This window comes from Cherax quadricarinatus, chromosome 77 (assembly GCF_038502225.1).
Source record: "Cherax quadricarinatus isolate ZL_2023a chromosome 77, ASM3850222v1, whole genome shotgun sequence".
NCBI classification, from domain to species: domain Eukaryota; kingdom Metazoa; phylum Arthropoda; class Malacostraca; order Decapoda; family Parastacidae; genus Cherax; species Cherax quadricarinatus.
Window position 1 is genome coordinate 1,999,888 of NC_091368.1, and position 17,217 is coordinate 2,017,104.

General features: G+C 41.8%; 1 protein-coding gene across 1 annotated transcript; it reads right to left on the reverse strand.

Moving 5' to 3' along the window:
- Positions 1-982: 982 nt before the first annotated feature.
- On the reverse strand, positions 983-5,106 carry LOC128701973 (uncharacterized). Its single transcript, XM_053795969.2, has 2 exons — positions 4,582-5,106; positions 983-2,246 (listed from the first exon to the last, which is right to left on the reverse strand). Exons 1-2 carry the CDS (start codon positions 4,954-4,956, stop codon positions 1,368-1,370), a joined length of 1,254 nt encoding a protein of 417 aa, XP_053651944.1. The 5' UTR covers positions 4,957-5,106; the 3' UTR covers positions 983-1,367.
- Positions 5,107-17,217: the final 12,111 nt, after the last annotated feature.

Here is a 17,217-nt window from a genome sequence, read left to right on the forward strand (position 1 = left end):
TTGTTTTTAATACAACACTTGTTGTTAATACAACACTTGTTGTTAATACAACACTTGTTGTTAATACAACACTTGTTGTTAATACAACACTTGTTGTTAATACAACACTTGTTGTTAATACAACACTTGTTGTTAATACAACACTTGTTGTTAATACAACACTTACTGTTATTGATAAAACACTTTTTCCAGGCAGCCTCATAACAGAGAGAAAATAAAAACACACTTAAAAATTTTAATGTTTGTAACATCTGTGATGCTTAGCGTAATTTATCTGCTTAAGCAAGGAGCCATAATTAACTTTATATGTAGAAGCTATTGGAATATTTAGTAATTTTAGAAATATTTAATTAAAATGTTCTTTGATTACATTTCCTTAAATATTATTTTGATATTAATTATTTAAATTTTCTCTGATAACATTTTAATAGCCATTACTTTGATAAAAATTATTATGACATTCTCGTGATAGCATTTCGGTAAGTAATTCTTTGATTACATTCAATCAAACATGAAATAAAAAAATACAAAACAGTTATATATATATATATATATATATATATATATATATATATATATATATATATATATATATATATATATATATATATATATATATATATATATATATATATATATATATATATATATATATATATATATATATATATATATATATATATATATATATATATATATATATATATATATATATATATATATATATATATATATATATATATATATATATATATATATATATATATATATATATATATATATATATATATATATATATATATATATATATATATATATATATATATATATATATATATATATATATATATATATATATATATGTATATATATATATATATATATATATATATATATATTTATATATATATATATATATATATATATATATATATATATATATATATATATATATATATATATATATATAGTAGCCCACAATGATTATTTAAACCAAACGATAAACCCGTCTGGGTCATTCAGAAGAATGAGCTGTGGAGGCTCGAACCTCCGACTGCTTAGAGCAAGACAAGAACACAATTATTCCCTTCACACTTATCATGCTTCTCTCTAATAACTTAAAAATTCACAGTGAATCATTGCAGTGAAAACTGAATATGTATTTACGCATCACTCCTTTAGGGCACTGCTTTGATGGTGGGGAAAGGCTCTTGATCCAGGGATTCGGGAATAATCTTCCCTTCCACGGAATGAACCTTTGATATCTCCCCAATCGCTGTAAGACTCTAAATAGAATATTAACTGATTACTTTAGCGGCTAGCGTAATCAGTGGTTAGAATAGAGTCTAGACACTGTCTAATCTACTTTAAATGGCATAAAAAATGTAATTCCTCCTTCGCAAGATTACTATAGCGGTAATACAACACAAACAAACAATAGTCAGAATAGCCAAGACTGTAATAATGAAGATTCCCAGAGGCGTTGTCAAGAAGCTGTGTTTGGCCGCAGCAGACACGCGAAGAATGTATACTTGGCCGCCCATCGAGTCGAATTCCTTCTTCTTAATGTTAATGTTGTTGGCGGTTACGTTATCGAAGATCACTCTCCCACCTACCATTAACACCAGTCCGTTAGTGTGAGCCTTTTTCAGCACCACGTTCTTTAAAATCAACAGCCCATGACCAGATATTATGATTCCACCCGAATCAAGGTCATGAATCGTGCTGTTTTCTATCAAGAGATGACCGTCAATCACTGAGAATCCTTTAGCGTGTACCACTGACAAGTCTGAAGCAATTATAGCATTCAAGATATTTCTGGAAGAATTCAGCATCAGATTTCCATAGACTATATCTATCCTGGAGTGGCTCATCTTAAGGAAACTTGAGCCTTGAATAACAAAACCATGAAGATTTTTGATGGTCACGTTGCTTAACAGCACCGGTCTTTCTGCCTCCTCATCGTCGGAGACAGAAGCCACTGATAAACTGCGTATATGACTGTCAAATATTTCAACTTCTTGGAAACTACCAGTCAGCTTCTCCACAGATGAGTTGTGAATTGACATCTTTGACAAGGGATGGCATCCGCTGGCAGGACCATAGTCAATATGGTTGATTTTGCTACAGCTTGTGAAACGGATTTCACTTAAGCACAGTGGATGAAAGTGCAGGATGCTAGCCCCTATAATTTCCAAGTTCTTAATTCCATGTTCTGCTAAATGCGTAGGAGCTTTAACCACATCCTGCAATTAAAGAACGTAGAGAGGGGTGTTTTATTAAATGATTAGAATTATATATATATATATATATATATATATATATATATATATATATATATATATATATATATATATATAAATAATATATATATATATATATATATATATATATATATATATATATATATATATATATATAAGGAATTCGCAAGAGCAGGCGAAATATACACAAACACTGATCTCTGGCTGAAGGAGACTCGAACCTACGAACCTTGGCACAAGGTACGCAGTGCTTTACCAATCTACCCACACTGGACAATACCTTGGCGTGCAACTTGCGTTACACGTTGATCCAAGGCAGCCAGCTTTCAGGGAGAAGGCTTCTCCCTGAAAGCTGGCTGCCTTGGATCAACGTGTAACGCAAGTTGCACGCCAAGGTATTGTCCAGTGTGGGTAGATATATATATATATATGTATGTATGTATGAATGTATATCTTAACAAGTCGGCCGTCTCCCACCGAGGCAGGGTGACCCAAAAAAAAGAAAATTCCCAAAAAGAAAATACTTTCATCATCATTCAGCACTTTCACCACACTCACACATTATCACTGTTTTTGCAGAGGTGCTCAGAATACAACAGTTTAGAAGCATATACGTATAAAGATACACAACATATCCCTCCAAACTGCCAATATCCCAAACCCTTCCTTTAAAGTGCAGGCATTGTACTTCCCATTTCTAGGACTCAAGTCTGGCTATATAAAAATAACCGGTTTCCCTGAATCCCTTCACTAAATATTACCCTGCTCATACTCCAACAGCTCGTCAGGTCCCAAGTGCCATTCGTCTCCATTCATTCCTATCTAACACGCTCATGCACGCTTGCTGGAAGTCCAAACCCCTCCCCCACAAAACCTCCTTTACCCCCTCCCTACAACCTTTTCGAGGACGACCCCTACCCCGCCTTCCTTCCCCTATAGATTTATACGCTCTCCATGTCATTCTACTTTGATTCATTCTCTCTAAATAACCAAACCATCTCAACAACCCCTCTTCAGCCCTCTGACTAATGCTTTTATTAACTCCACACCTTTTCCTAATTTCCACACTCCGAAATTTCTGCATAATATTTACACCACACATTGCCCCTAGACAGGACATCTCCACTGCCTCCAACCACCTCCTCGTTGCAGAATTCACAACCCAAGCTTCACACCCATATAAGAGTGTTGGTACTGCTATACTTTCATACATTCCCTTCTTTGACTCCATAGATAACATTTTTTATCTCCACATATACCTGAATGCACCACTCACCTGTTTTCCTTCATCACTTCCATGATTAACCTCATCTTTCATAAATCCATCCGCTGGCACGTCAACTCCCAAATATCTGAAAACATTCACTTCTTCCATACTCCTCCTCCCCAATTTGATATCCAATTTTTCTTTATCTAAATCATTTGATACTCTCATCACCTTACTCTTTTCTATGTTCACTTTCAACTTTCTACCTTTACACACTTTCCCAAACTCATCCACTAACCTTTGCAATTTTTCTTTAGAATCTCCCATAAGCACAGTAATATCAGCAAAAAGCAATTGTGTCAATTCCCATTTTGTATTTGATTCCCCATAATTTAATCCCACCCCTCTCCCGAACACCCTAGCATTTACTTCTTGTACAACCCTATCTATAAATATATTAAATAACCATTGGTCTTCATGAGTCTGTTTAGAGTGAAAGCAGTGACTGGCACAAACCTCTCCAACAAGATGTACTTCTTTGTTAAATTACTACTTATTATTCTCTGTAGCAAGATCGGTAAGGCGTTAGAATGATAATCATTCGACCGCTAAGATCACGTTGTCAAATCCCACTATTCCATCGGAATTGTTACATTCTTCTATCAGGAATTTAATGCACACTATATATGCACGCGTGCTGAGAATTTCCCAATGACCAACGTAAACAGTTCAGTAAAGTGACGGGGATTCATATGCAGTGTTCTACTGTTATCAACACTGTGAGAGAGGCATAAGAATTATTCAGCCAGATATACTGGCAAGATTTGTATGTGATGGCCACAGCCTCAAACCTCAAATCTTGAACCTTGAACTTGACTAGCAGCCAGTCATAATGAAAATAATAATAATAATAAAAATAATAATAATAATAATAATAATAATAATAATAATAATAATAATGATAATAATGTTATTATTATTATGATTATTATTATTATTATTATTATTATTATTATTATTATTATTATTATTATTATTATTATTATTATTATTATTATTATTATTATACTAAAAATGCATGAACACATGTTCAATGTGCCTACAACATACCTCAGTGTTGGAAAAGTAGTCGCAGATCATTGATTCCTTGGAGGATGCTTTTTTGATGCAGTGATGTGGCTTGGGTGGAGATGTTGTATAGTCACTCGCATGAGGATGTGGGTGGCTGGCTATAGTGGTGTTAACAGCCTCTGTATTGGGTAGGGAAGTATGATTAGCGGTGTTGCCCGCTATACTGTTCTCGTTCCCATCACTCCATATATCACCATCATCATCCATGTCTCCATCTTCCTCACCATCGCCACTATACTCAACCCTTTCATCCATTTCTTCTTTCTGTGTCAATACTGAAGGTATGATTAGAGTTAGGAAGAGAAAGATAGTTCTACAGTTGGTAGAGATGCATCTTTGTTTTGTAGGAGCCATTGGAAGATAGCTCTTGTACGGGATTGGTTATCCTAACAGTAAAATTTTTCTTTCAAGAAATTCAATGTTTTCTTCTTAGGTGTAATGATTCAAATTGTTTCGGATACCTTCGTTTATCACTTTCCTCATATATTAAGGAATTTTGACCTATTTTAGTATTTTTCACTTACTCGAGAGGATAGTTTTGGCTTCTATAAACAAGTTCAAGACAAGGAGTTAATATCGTCGGAATGGAGATACAGATCTTGATAGTATTTTTTCCAACAATGTCTTCACTAAACGACTGTGATAAAATCCCATCTGTGTCTGCTTGCAGTTAGTTGTATTCCCAGGAGATGTCTTGAAGAGCCAAAGTTGTGATTAAATATGAAGTGAGCCCCAGCGACTCGTTTGAGGGACCCAGATATGTCCATTAACGTAACAGGGATTTCAGCGGACACCCTGAGGGTCCAGGGCTTTGTTCTGGTGTGGCAATGAGGCCACAGATTCTAGTTTGGTGGCTCAATGTTTCATTCAAAGGAAGCCTTTCTTACTGAGAGCGTGAAGCATCCTGTAAGTCAGGATGCCAGCGTCCGGCGTGACACAGATAATGGTGCAGTGAGAGTCATTGTGGTGTATCACTGGAGTTTCCCCGAATTGTTGATATTACATGTCTGTGTCAGACTCCCTCTTTTACCTACATCCTCCCTTCCCTCATCCTCCTGCCTTTCTCCATCTTTGCATGATGCGGTGTACAGCTAAGTTAAACAGGTGATATCACAATATGCAAAACAACCACTATTAAAAAATAGTGAAATTCCAAGGAGAATTTACGAAACGCTTCTTTCAACAATCCGGCCGTATCCCACCGAAGCAGGGTGGCTCAAAAACAAAAACAAAAAGTTTCTCTTTTTAACTCTAGTATGCATACATGAGAAGAGGTTACTAGCCCTTTGTTCCCAGCATTTTAGTCGCCTCTTACGACACGCATGGCTTACGGAGGAAGAATTCTGTTCCACTTCCTCATATTAATACTTTTTCATAGTCTGGAGTTCAGTTCTTCTCCAGGCTGTGGGACTGACTCCCTTATAAGCTACTTCAAAGTTGATGTACTGATCACATAATCTTTACCTCGCAACTACTCCTCCTGACCTTGAAAAATCCACACACGTAGGGATTTACGAAAAAAAAATATTTCAAATTCCCCTGGAATGCCTCAGAATATGGCTTTGAAGTTCGTCCCATTACTGGGATTCGCAATTCATTATAAAAGCTAAGCTCTCAAGTATTTCACAATACCTCATTTCGTCGTCTATGTTGTAAGTGAAGATCTGAAGCTTCGACTACTGCTGCACCTCATAGAACAGTTGTTTTCTCAGAATCTCTGAAGAATTCTGCAATATATTCTTTCGTCCAGGTTTCCTGTTAAGTCGTGAGGTTCCTGCCACAGTCGCAGTTCACGTTCAATGTTTACGTTGTATGGTGAGTCTTGCCGAGAAATATGATAAAAAGATAATTTATACAGACTATAGAGTGAACTGTCTTGTGTCTTCTCTTCACATGGGGTTGTTTTTACCATTAGAAAAAAACTAGTAGCCCTACCCAGTGACACAGTCCTCACTCTGTTTACAGGGAAGTCATGATTTATTATTATTATTATTATTATTATTATTATTATTATTATTATTATTATTATTATTATTATTATTATTATTATTATTATTATTATTATTTGTGGAAGAGCTGAATTCGTCAGTAGCGAGACATAAAGCGCTTGGGAAATGGAGGGTAGTCAGGTTTAATCAAAGGAAGTGAAGCTTATCTTCGCTTCTCTTGATCAAGAAACCTTCACCAGCGTTAAACACCTCCTCTTCACCTGACGATTTCCCTAATGTCACAATCAGTTTTGAGTTACGTCGCTAGAGAGGAACATCTGGCTCATCACTCAGAGATCACTATCGACTGAATGACAAGCCTTCTAGCATCTAACACCCTTTACTATGGAGCGTTCGTCTCTCGAAGCCAAAAGAATTGTTATTAACAGCAGAATCTAGAAATATAGTTGTAAATGGCAGTGCCTCAACTGAGTGAAAGATTTAATGGTTTATATTTACAGACCTGATAGCTACTTTCTATTGGTTTTGGAGGTTATAGAGGAAATGTGGGATGACTACTGCCTGGTGTGCAAACTTGGTCAAGACCCTGAAGCTTCGGAAGGTTGCAAGTGCACAATGTTAGAGATTGGAAGGTCCTGGAGGGATTGGTACCAAACTTGCACACGGAAATCACTCCCTATGAAAGTAAAAGACTCGGCAGGAAATGCAACATTCCCCCGATGAAAATCAGGGGCGAGAGTAAGACACATGTGCAACATCTGGGTATCTTTATTGTAAAGATACCCAGATGTTGCACATGTGTCTTACTCTCATCTTGTCGGTATTATATACCATTCGTACACAAAATCAGGGGCGCCATGAGTACATTGTGAGACAACACAGTAAGTGTCAGGGGCCCAAGACTGTTCAACTGCCTCCCAGCTTACATAATGGGGATTACCAATAGACCCCTGGCTGTCTTCAAGAAGGCACTGGACAGGTACCTAAAGTCAGTACCTGACCAACCGGGCTGTGGTTCGTACGCCAGCTTGCGTGCGGCCAGCAGTAACAGCCTGGTTAATCAGACCCTGATCCACCATGAGGCCTGGTTTCAGACCGATCCGCGGGGGCGTTGACCCCCGAAACCCTCTCCAGGTAAACATAAGATTTTGTTCGGAGTTTCTTTTAACCCCGGAGGTTGTTGTAACCCTGGAGGTTGTTGCAACCCCGGAGGTTGTTGTAACCCTGGAGGTTGTTGCAACCCCGGAGGTTGTTGTAACCCTGGAGGTTGTTGCAACCCCGGAGGTTGTTGTAACCCTGGAGGTTGTTGTAACCCCTGAGATTGTTGTAACCTCGGAGGTTGTTGTAACCCCGGAGGTTGTTGTAACCCCGGAGGTTTTTGTAACCCCGGAGGTTGTTGTAACCTCGGAGGTTGTTGTGACCTCGGAGGTTGTTGTAACCCCGGAGGTTGTTGTAACCCTGGAGGTTGTTGTAACCCCGGAGGTTGTTGTAATCCCGGAGGTTGTTGTAACCTCGGAGGTTGTTGTAACCCCTGAGATTGTTGTAACCTCGGAGGTTGTTGTAACCCCGTAGGTTGTTGTAACCCCGTAGGTTGTTGTAACCCCGTAGGTTATTGTAACCCTGGAGGTTGTTGTAACCCCTGAGATTGTTGTAACCCCTGAAGTTGTTGTAAGCCCAGAGGTTGTTGTAACATAAGAACATAAGAACGAAGGAACACTGCAGAAGGCCTACTGGCCCATGCGAGGCAGGTCCAAGTCCCTACCGGCTTAAGCCAATGCACCCAACCTAGTCAGGTCAGGTCACATTGACTTAAGGGAGGAACACGGCAACCGACCTGTTAGCACAAGCTATCAGGTCCAACTCACACCCACCCACATCTACTCATGTATTTATCCAACCTATTTTTAAAGCTACACAACGTTCTGGCCTCTATAACGGTACTTGGGAGTTTGTTCCACTCATCCACAACTCTATTACCAAACCAGTACTTTCCTATATCCCTCCTGAATCTGAATTTTTCCAACTTAAAACCATTGCTGCGAGTCCTGTCTAGGCTAGATATTTTCAGCACACTATTTACATCCCCTTTATTTATTCCTGTCTTCCACTTATAAACCTCAATCATATCCCCCCTAATTCTACGTCTTTCTAGAGAGTGCAGTTTCAGGGCCCTTAGTCTATCCTCATAGGGAAGGTTTCTGATACATGGGATCATCTTTGTCATCCTCCTTTGTACATTTTCCAGAGAATTTATATCCATTCTGTAATACGGTGACCAAAACTGTGCAGCATAATCTAAATGAGGCCTAACCAAGGATGTATAGAGTTGAAGAACAACCTGAGGACTCCTATTATTTATGCTTCTTGATATGAAGCCAAGGATTCTATTAGCTTTATTGCGAACACTTATGCACTGTTGTCTTGGTTTCAGATTACTGCTAACCAGAACTCCTAAATCTTTTTCGCAATCCGTAATATTAAGATCTACATTATTTAGTTTATATGTGGCATGGTTATTGTCCTGTCCAACATTTAGAACTTTGCATTTGTCTATATTAAACTGCATCTGCCACTTCTCCGACCACTGCATCAGTCTATTCAAATCTTCCTGGAGTGCTCGAATGTCCTCGTCAGAATGAATTCGACGGCCTATTTTGGTGTCATCGGCAAACTTGCCGATGTCGCTCTTTATGCCCTCATCTATGTCGTTTATGTAGATTGTGAACAGCAGGGGGCCCAACACTGACCCCTGTGGAACACCGCTCGTGACGCTTCCCCACTCTGATTTCTCCCCATTTATGCAAACTCTCTGCTGCCTATTTGTCAACCATGCCTCTATCCAGGAAAAAATTTCTCCTCCTATTCCATGTGCTTTAATTTTCCTCAATAGTCTCTGATGTGGGACCCTGTCAAAAGCCTTACTGAAGTCCATATACACAATATCATATTCATTACCATGATCTACCTCCTCAAATACCTTAGTGAAAAAAGTTAATAAATTCGTAAGGCAGGAACGCCCCTTTGTAAAACCATGCTGAGATTCGTTGATTAATTTATGCTTTTCAAGGTGGCTACGAACTGCCTCGGCAATTATTGATTCCATAAATTTTCCCACTATGGAGGTTAGGCTTATTGGTCTATAGTTCGAAGCTAAGGACCTGTCACCTGTTTTGAAAATAGGTATCACATTTGCCATTTTCCACTTATCTGGCACCATGCCAGCCGGAGGTTGTTGTAACCCTGGAGGTTGTTGTAACTTCGGAGGTTGTTGTAACCTCGGAGGTTGTTGTAACCCCGGAGGTTGTTGTAACCCTGGAGGTTGTTGTAACCTCGGAGGTTGTTGTAGCCTCGGAGGTTGTTGTAACCCCGGAGGTTGTTGTAACCCTGGAGGTTGTTGTAACCTCGGAGGTTGTTGTAACCTCGGAGGTTGTTGTAACCCCGGAGGTTGTTGTAACCCTGGAGGTTGTTGTAAACTCGGAGGTTGTTGTAACCTCGGAGGTTGTTGTAACCTCGGAGGTTGTTGTAACCCCGGAGGTTGTTGTAACCCTGGAGTTTGTTGTAACCTCGGAGGTAGTTGTAACCCCGGAGGTTGTTGTAACCTTGGAGGTTGTTGTAACCTCGGAGGTTGTTGTAACCCCGGAGGTTGTTGTAATCCTGGAGGTTGTTGTAACCCCGGATGTTGTTGTAACCCCTGAGGTTGTTGTAACATCGGAGGTTGTTGTAACCCAGTAGGTTGTTGTAACATCGGAGGTTGTTGTAACCTCGGAGGTTGTTGTAACCCCGTAGGTTGTTGTAACATCGGAGGTTGTTGTAACCCTGGAGGTTGTTGTAACCCTGGAGGTTGTTGTAACTTCGGAGGTTGTTGTAACCTCGGAGGTTGTTGTAACCCCGGAGGTTGTTGTAACCCTGGAGGTTGTTGTAACCTCGGAGGTTGTTGTAACCTCGGAGGTTGTTGTAACCCCGGAGGTTGTTGTAACCCTGGAGGCTGTTGTAAACCCGGATGTTGTTGCAACCCCTGAGGTTGTTGTAACCTCGGAGGTTGTTGTAACCCAGTAGGTTGTTGTAACATCGGAGGTTGTTGTAACCCTGGAGGTTGTTGTATCCTCGGAGGTTGTTGTAACCTCGGAGGTTGTTGTAACCCCGGAGGTTGTTGTAACCGCGGAGGTTGTTGTAACCTCGGAGGTTGTTGTAACCCCGGAGGTTGTTGTAACATCGGTGGTTGTTGTAACCTCGGAGGTTGTTGTAACCCCATAGGTTGTTGTAACATCGGAGGTTGTTGTAACCCTGGAGGTTGTTGTAACCCCGGAGGTTGTTGTAACCCTGGAGGTTGTTGTAACTTCGGAGGTTGTTGTAACCTCGGAGGTTGTTGTAACCCCGGAGGTTGTTGTAACCCTGGAGGTTGTTGTAACCTCGGAGGTTGTTGTAACCTCGGAGGTTGTTGTAACCTCGAAGGTTGTTGTAACCCCGGAGGTTGTTGTAACCCTGGAGGTTGTTGTAACCTCGGAGGTTGTTGTAACCTCGGAGGTTGTTGTAACCCCGGAGGTTGTTGTAACCCTGGAGGTTGTTGTAACCCTGGAGGTTGTTGTAACCTTGGAGGTTGTTGTAACCTCGGAGGTTGTTGTAACCCCGGAGGTTGTTGTAACCCTGGAGGTTGTTGTAACCCCAGAGGTTGTTGTAACCCCGGAGGTTGTTGTAACCCTGGAGGTTGTTGTAACCCTGGAGGTTGTTGTAACCCTGGAGGTTGTTGTAACCCCGGAGGTTGTTGTAACCCCGGAGGTTGTTGTAACCCTGGAGGTTGTTGTAACTTCGGAGGTTGTTGTAACCTCGGAGGTTGTTGTAACCCCGGAGGTTGTTGTAATCCTGGAGGTTGTTGTAACCTCGGAGGTTGTTGTAACCTCGGAGGTTGTTGTAACCCCGGAGGTTGTTGTATCCCTGGAGGTTGTTGTAACCCCGGATGTTGTTGTAACCCCTGAGGTTGTTGTAACCTCGGAGGTTGTTGTAACCCAGTAGGTTGTTGTAACATCGGAGGTTCTTGTAACCCTGGAGGTTGTTGTAACCTCGGAGGTTGTTGTAACCTCGGAGGTTGTTGTAACCCCGGAGGTTGTTGTAACCGCGGAGGTTGTTGTAACCCCGGAGGTTGTTGTAACCCTGGAGGTTGTTGTAACTTCGGAGGTTGTTGTAACCGCGGAGGTTGTTGTAACCCCGGAGGTTGTTGTAACCCTGGAGGTTGTTGTAACCTCGGAGGTTGTTGTAACCTCGGAGGTTGTTGTAACCCTGGAGGTTGTTGTAACCCTGGAGGTTGTTGTAACCCCGGATGTTGTTGTAACCCCTGAGGTTGTTGTAACCTCGGAGGTTGTTGTAACCCAGTAGGTTGTTGTAACATCGGAGGTTGTTGTAACCCTGGAGGTTGTTGTAACCTCGGAGGTTGTTGTAACCTCGGAGGTTGTTGTAACCCCGGAGGTTGTTGTAACCGCGGAGGTTGTTGTAACCTCGGAGGTTGTTGTAACCCCGGAGGTTGTTGTAACATCGGAGGTTGTTGTAACCTCGGAGGTTGTTGTAACCCCGTATGTTGTTGTAACATCGGAGGTTGTTGTAACCCCAGAGGTTGTTGTAACCCCGGAGGTTGTTGTAATCCTGGAGGTTGTTGTAACCTCGGAGGTTGTTGTAACCTCGGAGGTTGTTGTAACCCCGGAGGTTGTTGTAACCGCGGAGGTTGTTGTAACCTCGGAGGTTGTTGTAACCCCGGAGGTTGTTGTAACATCGGTGGTTGTTGTAACCTCGGAGGTTGTTGTAACCCCATAGGTTGTTGTAACATCGGAGGTTGTTGTAACCCTGGAGGTTGTTGTAACCCCGGAGGTTGTTGTAACCCTGGAGGTTGTTGTAACTTCGGAGGTTGTTGTAACCTCGGAGGTTGTTGTAACCCCGGAGGTTGTTGTAACCCTGGAGGTTGTTGTAACCTCGGAGGTTGTTGTAACCTCGGAGGTTGTTGTAACCTCGAAGGTTGTTGTAACCCCGGAGGTTGTTGTAACCCTGGAGGTTGTTGTAACCTCGGAGGTTGTTGTAACCTCGGAGGTTGTTGTAACCCCGGAGGTTGTTGTAACCCTGGAGGTTGTTGTAACCCTGGAGGTTGTTGTAACCTTGGAGGTTGTTGTAACCTCGGAGGTTGTTGTAACCCCGGAGGTTGTTGTAACCCTGGAGGTTGTTGTAACCCCAGAGGTTGTTGTAACCCCGGAGGTTGTTGTAACCCTGGAGGTTGTTGTAACCCTGGAGGTTGTTGTAACCCTGGAGGTTGTTGTAACCCCGGAGGTTGTTGTAACCCCGGAGGTTGTTGTAACCCTGGAGGTTGTTGTAACTTCGGAGGTTGTTGTAACCTCGGAGGTTGTTGTAACCCCGGAGGTTGTTGTAATCCTGGAGGTTGTTGTAACCTCGGAGGTTGTTGTAACCTCGGAGGTTGTTGTAACCCCGGAGGTTGTTGTATCCCTGGAGGTTGTTGTAACCCCGGATGTTGTTGTAACCCCTGAGGTTGTTGTAACCTCGGAGGTTGTTGTAACCCAGTAGGTTGTTGTAACATCGGAGGTTCTTGTAACCCTGGAGGTTGTTGTAACCTCGGAGGTTGTTGTAACCTCGGAGGTTGTTGTAACCCCGGAGGTTGTTGTAACCGCGGAGGTTGTTGTAACCCCGGAGGTTGTTGTAACCCTGGAGGTTGTTGTAACTTCGGAGGTTGTTGTAACCGCGGAGGTTGTTGTAACCCCGGAGGTTGTTGTAACCCTGGAGGTTGTTGTAACCTCGGAGGTTGTTGTAACCTCGGAGGTTGTTGTAACCCTGGAGGTTGTTGTAACCCTGGAGGTTGTTGTAACCCCGGATGTTGTTGTAACCCCTGAGGTTGTTGTAACCTCGGAGGTTGTTGTAACCCAGTAGGTTGTTGTAACATCGGAGGTTGTTGTAACCCTGGAGGTTGTTGTAACCTCGGAGGTTGTTGTAACCTCGGAGGTTGTTGTAACCCCGGAGGTTGTTGTAACCGCGGAGGTTGTTGTAACCTCGGAGGTTGTTGTAACCCCGGAGGTTGTTGTAACATCGGAGGTTGTTGTAACCTCGGAGGTTGTTGTAACCCCGTATGTTGTTGTAACATCGGAGGTTGTTGTAACCCCAGAGGTTGTTGTAACCCCGGAGGTTGTTGTAATCCTGGAGGTTGTTGTAACCTCGGAGGTTGTTGCAACCTCGGAGGTTGTTGTAACCCCGGAGGTTGTTGTAACCCCGGAGGTTGTTGTAACCCTGGAGGTTGTTGTAACCCCAGAGGTTGTTGTAACCCCGGAGGGTTAGCCATCCAGGATAACCCGAGAAAGTCAGTGAGTTATCGAGCACTGTCTCTTATTTCCTCTGTGGTCCTTCAATCTTGTCCCCAGGATGCCACCCACACCAGCCCACTAATACCCAAGTACCTACTGATAAGGTGAACGGGGACAGCAGGTGTAAGGAAACTCGCTCAATGTTTCCACCATCCCTAGGATTGAACCACGGACCCTCAGTGTGTGAAGTGAACGCATTGCCTACCAGGCCACGGGACACTTAATGCAGCTGAATTATTCTCTCTGAGTTGTATTGTTTTATCGTTCCACTGAGGCAATTATATCCTAAGATAATATAGAAAAAAAGTCACAATATCGTGACTGGAACAATACACAAATAACCCGCACATAGGGAAGAGGAGCTTACGACGACGTTTCAGTCCGAAACGTCGTCGTAAGTTCCTCTCTTCTATGTGCTGGTTATTTTTGTGTAATATAAACCAGACGCTTTTTTTAAACTAAAACCACATAAGAATTAATAAAAGAAAACGTGGAATGGTTTCTTACTCTGTTAACGAAGTTTTCTATGAGAAACAGTTGTTTGGTTTGAGAAGGAACCCCCTGAATTAGAACCCCGGGAAGCAGAACCCTAGAAGGTGAACCCTGGGGAAAAGAACCCTGGGAAGGTGAACCCTGGGAAGGAGAATCCTGAGGAAGAGAACCCAGGGAAGGAGAACCCTGGAAAGGAGAACCCTGGGAAGCAGAAGCCTGGGGAGGAGAACCCCGGGAAAGGGAACCCTGAGAAAGAAAACCCTAGGAAAGAGAATACTGGGAAGGAGAACCCTGGGGAAGATAACCCTGGGAAAGAGAACCCTGGGGAAGGAGAACCCTGGGGAAGAGAACCCTGGAGAAGAGAACCCTGGAGAAGATAACCCTGGGAACGAGAACTCTGGGGAAGAGAACCCTGGGGAGAGAACCCTGGGAAGGAAAACCCTGGGGAGGGTTCTGTGATGAATAATAACTTTTAAAAAGGTTTCCCATAATACATTATCTTCTATGAATGTTTTTGGTTAAAGAAAACTAAAAATATATGTTAGAGGGGAAACTAGTATATAAATAAGTTAGCTAGGTTTTACGTAAGTAAGTAAGATAAGATAAGATTTAGTTGCGATTTTTAACTCCGGAGGGTTAGCCACTCATGATGACCCAAGAAAGTCATTGAGGAACTGTCTGTCTTGCCCCCCAAGATGCGACCCACACCAGCCTTCTAACATCCAGCACTTACTTGTTAGGTGAATGGGACAAGACGTGTAAGGAAACAAGCCCAATGTTTTCACCCTAGACAGGACTCGCAGCAATGGTTTTAAGTTGGAAAAATTCAGATTCAGGAAGGATATAGGAAAGTACTGGTTTGGTAATAGAGTTGTGGATGAGTGGAACAAACTCCCAAGTACCGTTATAGAGGCCAGAACGTTGTGTAGCTTTAAAAATAGGTTGGATAAATACATGAGTAGATGTGGGTGGGTGTGAGTTAGACCTGATAGCTTGTGCTACCAGGTCGGTTGCCGTGTTCCTCCCTTAAGTCAATGTGACCTGACCTGACTAGGTTGGGTGCATTGGCTTAAGCCGGTAGGAGACTTGGACCTGCCTCGCATGGGCCAGTAGGCCTTCTGCAGTGTTCCATCGTTCTTATGTTCTTATGTTCTTATGAACACTGAGCGTGTGAGGCGAGAGCGCTGCAACCAGCCACGGGCCACCGTAAGTAAGTTTATTTAGGAACGAGTACACGGAAGATATACATAATGTAAATTACTCAGGATTACCCTGAGTGACTTATTTCCAGTATGTAAAGCACATGGAAACATAAACACATATGCAGTTTAATGTGATCCTTTATTGACAACGTTTCGCCCACACAGTGGGCTTTTTCAAGTCACAAACAGATCTGTTTGTGACTTGAAAAAGCCCACTGTGTGGGCGAAACGTTGTCAATAAAGGATCACATTAAACTGCATATGTGTTTATGTTTCCATTGTGTCGGTATTTTATACCATTTATTTTCATGTAAAGCACATATGTACAGAAAGTAAAGCACATATGTACAGAAAGTAAAGTCAGTTAAGTCAGTAGGTAAGTAACTGGCGTCTCAAACTTTAAAGGACCCCAATGGAAATAAGTCACTCTGTCTGACTTTTTTGGATTATCCTGGGTTCTCTACACATATGCTGCTATGTATGATAATCTATGCAACTGTATTTGTGTATATCTGAATAAACTTACTAAGAGTGTGATCTGGTCCACAGTCAAAGATGTTAAGCAACTTTGGGTCTATTTAGTAGTTGGTTGGGTGATCGCTTGGGGGCACCACAGATGCTGGGACTTCCATTATTGCCCTACTAAATTGGTCGCTTGTTGGCGTCATAAACAAAATGCACCCCGGGTCGAACCCAGGACGGGATGCAACGTTCGGGCATGTCTCCTATTGCGTGTTGCCTCCTTTCACCTAGCCCTAAATAGGCACCTTGGTCTTAATCCTCAGGAAGTAACCAAGGAAAAGGTCCTCTTATTTATTTACCTTCTTCTTCTACTACTTCATCTTCATCTTCTTCCTATTCTTCATCTTCATCTTCTTCCAATTCTTATTCTTCCTCTACGTTGGTTAAATGGGTTTAAAACCTGTCATCTTAAACCCAATAATCAATTAACCCCCAAAAAATAATGAGACAAAAGGAACAAAAAATCCAAAACTGTCCGACCCAAAGGCGATCATACCATAACATTTTAATGAAAAAAAATGGGATAAAATAGGATTTCTCTCCCTTTGACAATACAAGAGATGAAAATAAACATAACTATAAACCGAGGCAGGAATATAGAGAAAAATACCATTTAATATGTCAGATATACCACAGAAAGCATGTATTTGAGAATGTAAATGATTTAAAGGTATATTTGGGCGTTGTTAATGTGGAAAATGTGAATACAGGATACGATATTTTGGATGCAAATGAAGAAAATGTTATTTATTTACTTAAAATGTGGGAAGATGCAAATTTTCCATAAATTTGCGATATGTGAATGTAGTGATAGAATATTTGTGTAACCCCACCAGTGTCGCGCACACACACACACACACACACACACACACACACACACACACACACACACACACACACACACACACACACACACACACAGAAGGACAGAAGGGTCAGGGGAGACATGATAACGACATACAAGATACTGCGGGGAATAGACAAGGTGGACAGAGATAGGATGTTCCAGAGAGGGGACACAGGGACAAGGGGTCACAACTGGAAGCTGAAGACTCAGACGAGTCACAGGGACGTTAGGAAGTATTTCTTCAGTCATAGAGTTGT